At 41.4% G+C, this 14,739-nt stretch overlaps 1 protein-coding gene across 5 annotated transcripts in view; it reads right to left on the bottom strand.

The window, feature by feature from the left end:
• COL4A6 (collagen type IV alpha 6 chain) overlaps positions 1–14,739 on the bottom strand; it is a 274,981-nt gene that overhangs the window by 52,414 nt on the left and 207,828 nt on the right. For all 5 annotated transcript variants that reach the window (XM_003262184.4, XM_003262183.4, XM_012499010.2 and 2 more), the window contains exons 4-8: positions 14,458–14,592; positions 12,898–12,942; positions 7,315–7,431; positions 4,894–4,962; positions 3,191–3,226 (exon numbers count right to left, since the gene is read on the bottom strand). In XM_003262184.4, coding sequence (XP_003262232.2) covers positions 3,191–3,226; positions 4,894–4,962; positions 7,315–7,431; positions 12,898–12,942; positions 14,458–14,592 — 402 coding nt within the window. The remainder of the gene's footprint in view (positions 1–3,190; positions 3,227–4,893; positions 4,963–7,314; positions 7,432–12,897; positions 12,943–14,457; positions 14,593–14,739) is intronic.

The following is a 14,739-nucleotide window of genomic DNA, read 5'->3' on the forward strand; positions in this document are numbered from 1 at the left end:
AATGCCTACAATAAGAAGTAGCAAACTACTGATATATGAAACAATGTGGATGAATCTCAAAATCACTGTGTTAAGTGAAAGAAGCCAGATCCAAAAGGCTAGAGGTTATATCATTCCCTTTACATGAAGTTCTAGGACTGGCATAAAGGAGAAAAATCAGGATTGTGGTTGCCTTTGGGGTGAATTGGGGAAGAGATTGACAGGGAATGAGCAGGAGGGAACTTTCTGAGGTGATAGTAATTTTCTATACCCGGATAGAGGTTTGGATTACATACAAGTATGCATTTGTCAAAACTCAGCAAACATACACTTAAGTGTTTCATTGTATGTAAATTTTATATAAAAAGAAAGAACTGCAAAGAAATATTGAAGTCTAATTAAAGATAGGCATGCTATAGGATTTAGGAGTAAGTGAACTCTTGTCTACTATTTACTTTGACATTCATTAAAAATAGGATGGATTAAACACCGCATGTTCACACTTATAAGTGGGAGCTGAACAATGAGAATGGATGGACACAGGGAGGGGAACAACACACACTGGGGCCTGTCGGGGGGTGGGGTAGGGGGAGGGAGAGCATCAGGAAAAATAGCTAATGCATGCTGGGATTAAAACCTAGGTGACAGGTTGATAGGTGCAGCAAACCACCATGGCACACGTTTACCTATGTAACAAACCTACACGTCCTGTGCATGTACCCCAGAACTTAAAATAAAAATTAAAAAATAGGATGGAATGATGGACAGACAGAGGGATGGATAGATAGATAGAAGGAGGATGAAGCAAGTACAGTTGGCCCTCTGTATCTATGGGTTCCACATCTGTGCATTCAACCAACTATTGATTGAAAATTTTTTTTTATAAAAGGATGGTTGCATCTGTATGGAACATATGCAAACTCTTTTTTGTTACTATTCCCTAAACAATACGGTATAACAACTTTTTACATAGTATTTACATTGTATTAGGTATTATAAGTGACTTAGAGATGATTAAAAGTATAGGGGAGGATGTGTATAGGTTACAGGCAAACATGACACCATTTTATACGAGGGATTTGTGCATTCATGGATTTGGGTATCCATGAGAGGTCCTGAATCCAATTTCCCATGGATGCCAAGGGATGATGTATAATAAAATATTAATGGTATGCGTGTTCATTGCAAAATTCACTCTACTTTGCTCTATATTTGAAATTTTTCCTATTAGAATGTTATAAACAAACAAAAACTTTTTTTAAACAGCAAAAGAGTTATATTAATATCAGATAAAGTAGACTTTGAGACAAATAATATTACCAGAGATAAAGAAGGACATTTCAAAATGATAAAATAGGTCAATTTATCAAGAAGACATAACAATCTTAGATGCCTATGCACATAATAGCAGAGCTTCAAATTACATGAAGCAAAAACTAACAGAACTTCAAGCAGAAACAGTCAAATCTGCAATTACAGTTGGATATCTTAACATCCCTCCTTCCATAATGAACAGAAACACTAGACAAAAATATCAGTCAGGACATAGAAGATCCAAACAATAGTATCCATTACCTTGACCTAATGGATATTTTTAAGATCATTATACCCAACAACAGCTGAATACCTATTCTGTTCAAGTGCATATGGAATATTCACCAAGATAGACTGTATGCTGGACCATAAAATAAACCTCGACAAATTTAAAAGAACTGAAATAACACAGTGTTCACTCTAATTACAATAAAATCAAACTAGAAATCCATAATAGAAAGATAGCTGGAAAGTTACTAAATATTTGGACGCAAAGCAACACACTTCTAAATATTCCATGGGTCAAAAAAAATCATAAGGGAACTTAGAAAATTTTTGAATCAAATAACAACAATGTTAAACATAAGACAGTGAAATTGCAAGAGAAAAATGGTCTGGTGAAATGCAAGGGTCCATTTCCAACGGTGGGGCAGGAATAACTTGACATGGGCCTGGATAAGGGGCGGAGAGGGTAAGAGAGGTTGGCATCTCAGACAGGAGGAAGAGAAAGGAGGGGTTCAAAGGGCCTCCAGAAATAAATGATAGTCTGAACATTGTTTTGAAAATAACTAGCCACCTGTGATCACCTTGCTGATCACAAATATCTTAGCCACCAAATGCCCTCTCCCCAAATTGAAGCAGTTTGTATATCATGCCTGTGTATGTGGACAAACATTGCGCCTTTGTGGGCAGGAAAACAAGTACCTAAGAGAAGCTATGCAGCAAGTACAGTGGATGTTGTTCTGTACATTTAATGAATACACTATCTAAGCCAATTGTTTTGCCCTAGGGAATATGTATGGCCTTGGTCTTTATTCATCTCTGTTTTTGGGTGTGCTTGCACACATCCCATTTTTTTGCCTACTTTTTCTCATGAAACTCCATAAGTCTCTATTTAGAAAGTCTTCTCCCACTGCCAGTTAAACACCATTCACACTTCTCACAAGCTACCTTCTGTCTCTTAGACATAAAGACTCACATGACATATCCTTAAGTGAATGGCATCTCTTCTTCTAAGTTGCTGTGGAATTCTTATGCCACATTCCTACTAGTTTTTCCCACCGTTGGGGACAGGGACTGTGTCTACATTGTCTCAGAGATTACTGAAAACAGATAGAGTGAAGAAAGAAAGAGTGAATACAGGAAAGGGAAAGAAAGAAGAAGGAAAGAAGCATTTTTTTCTTAAGCTGTTTCAAAAAAAAAGTGACAATGTGGAATCTCAAAGAAAAATAATGCTCTTATTAACGTAACTCACAGCCTTACATGGACTCACCATTATCAAGAGTCCCTAAAAGGAATTTCTGTGTGGAATACCTTTTAAAGCAATGTGCTCTACTTCTTTTGATTTACTCACAGCACTCAACACACAGAAAACATTTAGTAAGTGCTTGCTGAATGAAAGGCAAAATACTTTCCTAGGGGAAAGTACATCCCAGTGAATACATGTCTCTGGCCTAAAGTCTGAAGGCCTGCTTGTCATGCAACTTAACAGTGGACAGTTTATCCTCTCAGTGCTTTCTCATTTGGAAAATGTCAATACTGTGACCCATTCTACTTCAACTGTCTAGATTTTCCTTGAGGTCTACAAAGACCTTAGAACATCATAGAGAAGAACGAAAATGCATCATTAGTGATTTTTAGTCAACATTGAGAGCTCAACACATAAATAACAACTTACAGTGATTCCATCCAGTCCAGGCAGCCCAGGATCCCCCTGAGAAACAAAGGCAGGACACTGAAGAGTTTAATAAATTAAGCCTGCAATATTTCAGATAACTAACCTAACATTCATAGGGACAAAAACACATCTCTGAACCTTGGGCCTCCTCTGTCAAAGTCTTGTGTTTTAAATAATGTATGAATTGGACATATTCGACTGTTTAGATTGTTTATTTTTTCTGTAAGAAAAATCTGGACTGTAGAAGACACATATTATAGCCTTGGCTGAACAGGATTTCACATTTTGCTTGGATTAATTAATTTTCACCTTTGCTAGGAACTTATCAATTAGAAACTACTTCTGTGGGCTGGTGATTTTCCTACTCCTTTTGGAGGAAAGCAAAGCTACCTTCCCGTGTGCCTTCATCCCCAAAGATTCTGTGCCCATATGTATACAATGCAAATCGGACATTTCAAGGGAAAATCAACAGAGCATACACTCTCTGATTACATTTTAATTACTTTGCTGCATCTTTAGTTCCTGCATGAATCAGTAATATAACCATCTTGTGAAAATTGTTGTGTTCCACTGGATCCAGGGTCTCTTTGATTTTTGGCAAAACCATTTAATCAATGTTTTCCAGAACAATGACCAATTTTTTACACCTGCTAGTCTTACTCCACTTGGCTTACAGTAAAAAATCAGCTCTCTGTAGCATGAAAAGAGCACTGCCTGAGTTTTAGCTCTTTAGTGAACTGGCTTTGAGCAAGTCACATAGCCTCAGTACACCTCAGTTTTTCTATCTGTAAAATGAGCAATACGAGTCTGAAAATCATGAGGTCCTTTCCAACTCAAACATTCTATCTTCTACTATGGCATCTATAGTTAGAAGCCCGTACTCTAAATCCTGTCCGGCTCTCCAGCCACCCACCCCCATCACTGCCTTCCAAAGTGATTTCCAATGTTCCAGGCTCTATTCACTAATGGAAGACAGAAAAGTGCCATCAATTAGCTAAGTGTGCTTGGTGTATCTTCTCCTCAGATGTTGGGCACATAAATTCTCATTTGCTACCAGGGAAATGATGGACTCCTGTCCCGCTCTGCAAGGGAATAGGGCCAATCATTTGGAGCCAGGGTTTACTTAGGCCCCGCAGGATATCAGGCAACACAGTCACAAGAACACAGAAGGTTCTTGTCAATTCTGGAAAGAGATGAAAGTTTCCAGCCAGCTTCAGGGCTGATGGGCAATTTTTGCAGACATCCAGGAGCCCAGCTAGGGTGATGGGTTGGTGTGCAGCGACAGAGAAGGGCAGAACCAGGATCTTTGGCTAATGGCCATGTTGAGATGGGCAGAGACATACATGGCTTCAAACCAAGGAATACAGACAACAAGGATTCTAGAGTAGAAAAAAGGTATCTGCCTCCAGGAAATGTCTTGGTTTGTGAAAGAAAATGATACCCATGCAAACTGTTTGTTTGCTGATCTGTCTCCTATTTTTGGTCTAGATCCTACAGAGCAAATCTCTTTGACAGTATAGTTGCAAACATTTATGTCAATGTTTCCACCACAAAAAGCTCCAGATCCTTGTAAATCCAGCTTGGTCTGCTCCTTAAATAGAGACACAGATGCTAGTTCTGGAAATGTTTTCACTGGAGGTGGGGCCCAATGCTGGGGAACCCAGCTTATAGCCTATTCAGCTATCTGACTTACAGGCTCTTACCTTCATTCCTTTGAAACTACCTGGAGCAAGGACAGGGTCACCTTTTGATCCTTTCTGACCAGGAAGCCCCTGAGTAAAATAGTTAAAAAAAATTGAAGAAATACGCACACTTATAGTCTTTTTAATTGCATTATCTGATCAGATAGAGGATGGGACAGCAAGAGCCTGAAACCACGTGGCTTTTTCTATGGCAAACTTGGCTGTACTAAGGGGCAAAACACATTCCTTGACCAGGTGCTCTGATTCAGAGCTGTATGCCCTCCCAATCCCCAAGCCAGAAGTCTGTAAAGGGAAAGGGTTTGAATGGGCCTGAAATGTGTTAAAGTCAGATACTTTACATCTATTCAGAGTACTGGTCTGAACAACCACAAATAACTCATGTAATGGGGAGTTCACTGCTTCACCCCTCACAGGTATACATCACTGACAGAACCTTTGTCTAGGACAGAGCTTAGTAAAATTTTATGAAAAGAACCAGATAGTAAATAATTTAGGCCTTTTGGGTCATATCTAAACTCTGTTTTACACTCTTCTTCTTTCTTTCTTTTTATTTTATTATTTAAAAAAAAAAAAAAACAGGCCACAAGCCAAAGGCCGTGTGGTCCAGTTTGTAGACCTCTGGTCTAAAAGATATCTACAAAACTACCTTCATCCTGTACTTCCACCACACAACTTCAGATTCAAAGTCTGCCTAAGAGGCTGGTGTATCTCACTGCTAACATGAAAAATGGTTCAAAGTACACAATTCTAATCTTTCAACTAGATTTTTTGCTGTCCTAGTGGCAGATGCTGGCTAATATCTGCTAGAGTTTGTACACCTGGGGATAATCAACGTCCCTACACCTAAGGGGAAGTCAGGATTAGTATTTGGGGTAGGGCTAAGCTTTGTGGACTGAAGCATTTATTGAATGATTGATTCCTTCAGCACAGGGATTATTGGTATCCTAAAACAACAACGTGATCCCAGGAGCAGAAACCTTTTTTTTTTTTTTTTTTAATTTTTTTTCCGAACACTGCCTGTTTCACCTTATTCTTGTGGCCACTACTGTCTTGAAAGAAGCTTCAAAAAAGTCGACTGAATGATCTGTTTGGTATTCAGCAAAGGATACATCTCCACTTAGTAAAATACATGCCCAAGTTCCTATTTAGGCTTGAGGTTAAGTATAGAGACAGGACTAGGTTTTTTCCTTTGTCCTTTGTCAGAGGGTATTTATTACCTCAACATTTATTTTCTCCCTCTAGGGGGTAGCATGTCCTTGCTTTGCTGGATTTTCATGGAAATGTTTTGTTCTATACCCGGTTGCCATGGCAATCTTTGGAGAACTTTGCAACTCACTTATCTCAGCCTATGTTAGCAATACATCTTTCCTTACCTCCCCCCTCCCTGGCATATTGATTTGGTCCTTAGGTGTCAGAGTCCTATATGCCAATCTGGGGCTTGTGCTATGTCCATCTATCTCATTTTCTTACACATATACCCACATCCCAACCTGGTCACTGAAGGTGGTGGTGCCGCTCTTCCAATGAAGTGTCAATTAATTCATGTAGCTATAAAACATGTCTAATGAATGGAGTGATTTCTAGTTAAATATCTCAGATCAGTGCCCTCATGAGTTTAGATTATTTCAAGGGAGGTTGAAAATGGGTCTGAAATGTGTTATTTTTCTCTTTCCAGCCGCTTGTAAAATCAGCCTGGAAGGGCATTGTATTTACTAGAGATCCCTTAGATCAAAATATCTGAGCCTTATCTGGATGAATGGAATTAAATAAAAGTGGCGACACTGGGATCCAATAAATACCTTATCAATACCATAACCAGTGTCTGTTACTATAGAGTAGGGTTTCTCAACCTCAGCATTATTGACACTTTGAGCCAAATGATTCCTAGATGTTGGGGAGGGGACTGTCTTGTGCCAGTAGCACACCACCAATTGTGAGACCTCAAAATATCAATAGTAATTGCCAAATGTCCCCTGAGTGGCAAAAATCACCTCTGGTTAAAAACCACTGGTATAGACCAAGCTTGCAAGCCCTTTGGGTTTTGGTTAGTGCTTCCATGATCACATATAAGTCTTCCAAACATTCCTCAATATTGTCTGATGTGGGACCATGTCAAGTAGCCCAAGTGTGTATTTTGCCATGAAATTTACTACAGCCTTTTAACAATCTTGCCAACTTCACAAGCTGCATTAAAAAAAAGGCAACCCTATGCAGTGTAGCATGTGCACACCCCACTGCAACTGGTATTCTTCTCTAGACTTTTACTGTTGTGGTGCTGCCAGTATTGACTCCTACATTGGACAAGGGTTTGTAGTGGCTGCCCCACAAAATCTTAGTGAGGTTTCCAGAGAGGCAGAAAAAGGGCACACGTAGAGACAAGCAAAGCCATTTGAAATAAAATGCAAATATCTGGCAGCATACGGGTGGTCCGAGAAGCCCAGGATAGCCATCAGGGCCTGGAAATCCAACAGCTCCTTGAGTTCCATTACAGCCATCCAGACCAGGTGGGCCTCTGGGGCCTGGCTGTCCAGGGTGGCCCTGTTCAAAGAGAAAAGAAGGGATCAAGTTAGCCACAGGACTGTCAGCTACTCTAAATGGCTCCACAGCGAGAAAAGCCAAGCATGCTATTAAACTCTGGCTCCTTGTTCACTCCCTTAGCCCCATCACGTATGTTTGCATGTCTTTGCTTTATACTCAAGCATGTATGTCTAATCACAGTTCAATGTTGCCCCTCCCAAAAGGATGAATGCTTTAATAGAGACCAAGCTGAAACCAAAGGGATCAAGCATGAACAGATGGGATACACAAGGTCTTGCAACTTTACCTTCCTTGTATACAAAGATGTACTAAAATTGGGCTTAGCTCTCTGGCAGCTGAAGTGATACCAACAGGGAATCATGCCAGGTCTTGGGATTCCTCAGGCCAGACAGAACCTGAGCAGCCTGGCATGACATTCAGTATTGGAAGCTCTGCATGGGAAATGATGCTGGATTTTGGTTAACAGAGCAGAAGCAGTTCCCACAGCACCCCCTCTCCTGAAAGTTGCTTGGTCCAAAATAAGCAAGTCCTGCAAGAATCACATTTTCAATCTCATTTTATCATGCTCACACATCAGGCTATTGCTTCAGTTAGAAAACTGTATGTTTTCATCTTCTCCATACTAACTACTGAGGCAGTTGTTTTGCTGGGGAATTAGTAATCATTCTTATACAATTCATCTGAATTCAATAATTTTCCAGAGTTGGGCTTCCTTGGTACATAGAGTCTACCCTTTTGTAGATAATATATCTTTTTTAATTCATCAAAAGCCAATTGTGTGTTGGGCATGGAGCAAAGAGATGACCAGAAAGACCAGAAATATAGACAGGTCAATAAAAGGTAGATTTCCCCCCTGCCGACACAAACACACTTTAAAAGCCAAGTATATATATTTAATGATTTGAGAGAAACATGCTATATGTTCAAAAATGAACTTTTCAAATTATTAGAGGAAACAACCTTTTATCAAATTCTTATAGAGAAAATATTCTATAGAATTCTGTTTCATTTTCGTTGTTATTATAGTTTTAAGAGCTAGACACACTGTTAATACAAAAGTGTGAGTCTAGACTTCTGGACTCATGGAATGCTAAGTCCAGAGGAATGGTCAATAAACTTGTCTTTACAACAAAGTTGCTGCAATCTGTGCCTCTGCAGACTCAGGTGATGATTTTTAGTTGCACTGAGGAAGTTGATGCAGCTCACTAAAGTTTGCAACTTTTTATTATTAACTGGGATGGTTACTCTTGTTTGCCCTGAAGATCTACACTCTCTCTCTCCCAGATCTGTGTCCTAGGAGCCTGGCCTCTATGGACTGTACCACCTAGGCTCCCTTTCGCTCTGTCTGCCAGTTGTATTTGGCCACTGGGAGACAGAGACTGGAGAGATCAAAGCAGGAAGAGAAAGACGCAGGTTATTTATTTCTCCCATGCCCTCCCTCCCTGGCTATATTCCAAGAAAATGGACAAATTTTTCCATAGTCTTAGTTCCTGTTCGGCAACAGCTTTTTCATGGTTCCAGATCTCAGTGGATTCCAGTAATTACCATTCCATTTTTTCCCCTTTCGGGTCTAGGGGTAGCTTTGAGTTAGTCGTTCCACCATCCATTGTTGTTTCCCTCAGTCTTTCCCACATCTGTTAAATATAGCCTTCATTCAACTCCATTCAGTTAAACCCTTCAGGTGAAATGTCTGTTTCCTGCTGGGATCCTGATCACCACTATTATAAAATGTCCCAGCCAAACTTGCTAGGGGTTATCTCTCAGCTAGGTTACAGGGATAAACTGATGCAAAACAACAGGCTGGCTCAGTGCCAGGAGTCTTCCTTACTCCTGAGACCTTGTTTCTGTTTGACACCAAAACCTTTGTCTGGATTCTTAACCTTTGGTATCCACATCTTTTACTTAGGCCTTATCCTTTTCTAGTTTTCTTGCCTGAACTCCTGATATTTCCTACCTGTAGGATTTCAGGGATACCTGTTTACCCTTTCCTACCTTAGCTGAATTCTCTGGAAATAAATCTCTGACCTCTGACTCAGATCTATCAGCCCCTTTTCATCCAGCTGATACCAAGGAATGGGTAGACAAGGCATGTTTTGAGCCAGTTAGACTTGTGCTCCAATCCCACTGTTTCCCTTCCCCAGCTTGAGCCTCAGTTCCCTCATCTGTCAAATGGTGATGACTAATACCTACCTTATAGAGTCATTGTCAGCATTAAAAGTGAATAATGCCTATTCCACTGGGTTATGGTTAAAATAAGTGAGACTAGTTTTACTAAGTAGGAGCTCAATAAATGGTCTTCTCTCAGTCAAGTCAGCAAGGGTAAACCACAGGACTGAGCTCTACCTCCTCTCAGTTCTCAGAACCACAGAATTTCTGGCACATTGCCCTTTATTCTTATAGCTAATGATTTTACGTATGTGTGTGCCAACCCTCCAAGAGCGTATAGCTCTTTGAGGGGGGAAGCCATAGTTCCATATTGCCTCAAGGGACTGAGCACGTGGAATAGGAGGATCTGTTGTATTCCAGAAAAGCTAAAGCAATGTTCCTCAGAACCCAGTTTCAAAGGAAAAGTTTCCATTTGGTGAGTGGTATGTGTTCACTTTGAGGATATAAATCTCATGTGCTCATTTACAAGTCTCCAGGCAGGGAACTAGAGATTTGGGATTGACTCCATAGGGAAAGCTAAACATAAATTGCAAAGTGAAAATCTCTGCTCCCAACTGCTTTGAACTGAAAACATTTGGTAAACACACATTTCTTGTGGATGCCAACAGGCCCAACTCACAGCTGGGATATCATTAAAAGCCACAGCCCTACTGTCCCTAGTCTATGTTGTTCTAATGTTGACTATCTTAGGAATGCTTGTTTGCTCACTCTCTTGATTAGTTGCTGTGCCCTTTAGTGCAAAGACTTAGGTTATCGTGAAGTGACGACTAACCCACTCATGTTGACACTGTCTACATGACAGCAAAAATGGAGTTTTGAGACCAAAACTAGTGACACATATGTTAACAATCAGCTAATATTAAAAGGGGAAGCAGATCTGTGCAGTGATCCAGTTTAGTAAGATGTGTTGGGAAAGCTGTTGGTTTCAGCCAAATTGCTTAATATGTGTTACTGAAAGTTGAACAAAATAATCAGTCTGACTAGGCCTATGGTGTCTGTGTTTTTCTGTCTGAGGGAGCCCTGACAGTCTAAGAACTATTGCTAGGCACTAGAGGTTGGAGTCCGCCTCCCCCGCAATACCTTTAGAGTGTTTATGCAGAGTTCAGTCATGGGCCTCTCGGGCTTCTGAGGGGAACGGAAGATATAATCTCTGTTTTCTAGGAGCTGGATGAGACTATCACAAAAAACTATCTATCACTAAGTCCCATAGGGCTGTAGGTAGTGAGGCACTGGAGTATTTGAGACAGGTACCAATGACTCCTGGGAGATTAGAGATGGAAGGAAGAGGTAAGCACTGAACAGAAGATGTTCAACAAATACTTCTTGAGAGGCTGCAAGAGAGAGAAACAACAAGAGAGTGGGATTTTATGGAGTAATGAGGTTTGGAGCCTGCAGCTAGGGCAATCAGAAGTCAAAAGAAAACACATACAATCTTTGGTCAAGGAAAGGAAATATCAGGAGTTCAGGCAAGAAAACTAGAAAAGGATAAGGCCTAAGTAAAAGACGTGGATACCCCACAAGGGAGTGGGGACTTCTACTGGGAGCAGTCAGCTCATTAAGAGGGGTCTGAACAGCTGCAACTCATTCTGCCAAGCAATGAAGCCTCGAAGAGAAGTGATCAATTCCTGCAAGCTCTAGGGCTCTCTTGGCCACAGGTTGGAGGCAAGAGTATCCAGCTGGACTCTGGGGCTTTTTCCAGCTCAGAATTGGAAACAGCCTTAGCCTCACAGGATTCGCTTCCTTCCAGCTCCCATTAAAACAAGACTGCAGGAGGAAGGGCATACTAAGACGGTAAGCTCCAAGTCCTCCACTCATCTCTGGCAAAGCCAGGTCCACATGATGAATGGAAGAGGCTGCCTCCAGTTTGCTAGCTTCCCTTACCCAGTGGCTCCCAGAAGATACACAGTCTGGGTGGTGACTCTGGCTAAAGGGGCCATAGGAACACAGCCATAAGAAAATGTCAGGAGACATCATAAAATGATGGCCAACCCTGTCTGCTTATTTTCCCACTGGTCTATTTCTGGGCATTTTTGCAGACTCTGCAGTTGAATAAAATGCTGAAGTCTGATGGCCAAGTTTTGATACGTGCAACAGATATGAGGTAAGTGAGCCTTCAATTCTTCAAATTCATAAATTTCTACTAGATCAGAGGAGACAATGAATCAGATGATATTATCTTTCAGGGCAGAGCCACATGATTCCTCTGTATACTCAAGGTTGAGTGCTAACATATAGCAGGGGCACATTAAGTATCTATAGATTGGCAAAAAGAGATTTGAACCCCTTTTCCTGATACTAGATTATTATTGAGTATAACACAAAAGCTGTTAATTATAGGGCCTCCAAAAACCATGCTTTGATAAGGTTCAGAACAACCTCTGAGAGGCTGTTGGAAGGATAAAAGCAGGCTCTAGGACCTCCCACAAATGGAGGAGCTGCACTTTTTTTTTTCTGTTCTATATATTGAGATTCTGTTCTTCTATTAAACAAGATTGAAAACTGCTGCTGTAGACAAACATAGCCCAGACTATGGCTTAAATATATAGAGAAGTGTCAAAGGGAAAAACTAAAAAAAAGATAGCCAGTAAGTTCCAAATATTGTATTTTAAAGGCTGGTGCAATGCTACCATGGAATCACCAGTGGTGGGATAGGTGCACATACAGGACGAAAATAGAGAAACTAAGGGATTAGGCTGGGTGGATGGAAAAAAGAAATGTCTGCAAGTTCCAAACCTTCCACTTCTCTTGGGCAGAGCAGGGGTCCACAGGATAAATTTTGCAAGAGGCTGCCTCCAAGTGATCTTTGGAGTAGTCACTTTGTAAAAACTTTAAAGGAAAATTCACTCTGAAATGAGGTACGGCTGAAGAGAACAAATTATGAAATGGAATGTATCAAGATATCATGAAGGATTTTACCCGCTAATTTCATATACCATCTTAATTTCCCTATATGAGGATATGTATCCTCTAATGTGGCTCTGTCTTTACACCTTAGAACCAGTTCCTCATCTCCAATCAAAGCTCCACACAACCCACAAGATTTAACTCATGTTGGCTAAGATATTGATGTTATGGCTACACAGGTCCCTCCGCTCTCCAATCATCCAACATAGGGCTGCTTGTGCCTGAATCCAAGGGCAATTGTGTGTGACCACCACCCTTTAAACCTCACCACACATATCTCAACACTTGTTCCTGAGCATGCTTGCATGAGACAGGATGTTGCTGAGGTCAAAGTGTCCGAAATATGAGGCAGAACCTAAAGGAGGATATGAAAAATTCATCTGTGGACACACTCACCGGAATCCCATTGATGCCAAGAAAGCCAGGAACTCCCATGGGACCCTTAAAAAAGGAGTAGGGAGAGGAATGTAAGACACAATCCAACTGATGTTTGTTAGACTCAGTAGGTTTGTTTATGAGAGTCAATGGCCTACATTTTTAAGAAGTGTTTCGTACCTCCCTCCCCATATTGTATTCCCTTGATTCCTACTGCAGTTCCAAGTGACCATTTACTTCTACCTAAGGCCTTAGACAGGTCTTTGTTCCAAAACCAGCTCTTTTTTTTAAGGGAGTATAGTCTAGGTTTTAAAATTAAGGCTCACTATTACCTGCTGCCATCTGGGGAAAATTGGAGAACCTCGAATGACCTAATCACAAGTTTCCCTCTCCATTATGCTTCTACAGATAAGGTCCCCTAGCCGAACAACTCTCCTTATCAAATGGACCAGGTGCAATTCCTGCTTATCCTGGAATAGCAGTTTCAATTTCTTGCTGGCCTACTGGACTATTCAAACAAGCCAATTGCATCCACCTTCCGGAACCAGGGGCACCCTGCCCTACTGATACTACAAAGTCTGCTTTGCACAGCCTTTTCTTCTAAACTCTGTTCCCAGGTGCTATCCCTATGTGGCCCTATGTGGTGTGTGGTATCTTCCTCCTCTGAGCTGTGAGTATATGTGACTAATAAATTGCTGTCAACTTCATCTGCCCAGTGTCAGGTGTCATATCTTTAGTCATCCCCATGATCCTAGTGAGGGAATCGTTCCCTCACCAACAGGGCGAATAGAGGGTGATTAAAGAAGGCAGGGAACATAAACTGAGCTGCTGAACAGTCAGCCTGCCACCATGACATTATCACTCTCGTTTCTTGCAGCTCTTTCCCTATATTTGTGGCCTAGATTGCTTCTAAGCACTCTGACCCCTTTCTTCCCTGTATCCTTGCTTGGATTCCTGATCTCTGCTGCCCAGGTGATTGGGCTTCCGGTCCATGCACAGTTCAAACCCACCTGACTTCTTACCACAGTGAGCCCACTTGTTTAGCAAGCAGCTAATACATTTACTTTATGGTGTGCTTGCTATGGGAGTCCTTCCAGAAGTGGGCTGATCCATTGGCAGGCCATCACCCATCCCATCCCTTATTAAAATATGCAGCCTGGGTGGGGTGCGGTGGCCCATGCCTGTAATCACAGCACTTCGGGAGGCTGAGGCTGGTGGATCACAAAGTCAGGAGTTTGAGACCAGCCTGGCCAACATGGTAAAACTCCATCTCTACTAAAAATACAAAAATTAGCTGGTGGCAGGCACCTGTAATCCCAGCTACTTGGAAGGTGGAGGCAGGAGAATCGTTTGAACCCGAGAAGCAGAGGTTGCAGTGAGCCGAGACCACCCCATTGTACTCCAGCCTGGGCAACAGGGGAGACTCCGTCTCAAAAAAAAAAAAAAAAAATGCAAAAATGCAGCCTGGCACCAAACTACTCAGAAATGACATCATAAATGAGCAGAACTGGGATGGAGAACTTCTGATCTTTACATTTGTGGCCCATGCATCAAAGAGAAATCAAGCTTTCCTGGTCTTACCTTATCTCCTTTTGGTCCATAAGGTCCCAGAAGGCCTGGGGAACCCCTTTCTCCTTTCAATCCCGATAAACCAGTAGACCCAGTGAATCCTTGAGGACCTGTTGGGCCTTGAATTCCAATTGGTCCAGGTCGCCCCTAAGGTGGACAGAAGGAGTGCAATTAGTCAGTAGAGGACTTAGCATTAATACTTCTCATTTTCCCACGCGCAAAGAGCACTGTCATCACTTCACTGAATAATTTTGGCTAAGAGATCTGTGAGGCACGCCAAAGTTCCAGACATGG

The sequence above is a fragment of the Nomascus leucogenys genome, chromosome X, assembly GCF_006542625.1.
Source record: "Nomascus leucogenys isolate Asia chromosome X, Asia_NLE_v1, whole genome shotgun sequence".
NCBI lineage: Eukaryota > Metazoa > Chordata > Mammalia > Primates > Hylobatidae > Nomascus > Nomascus leucogenys.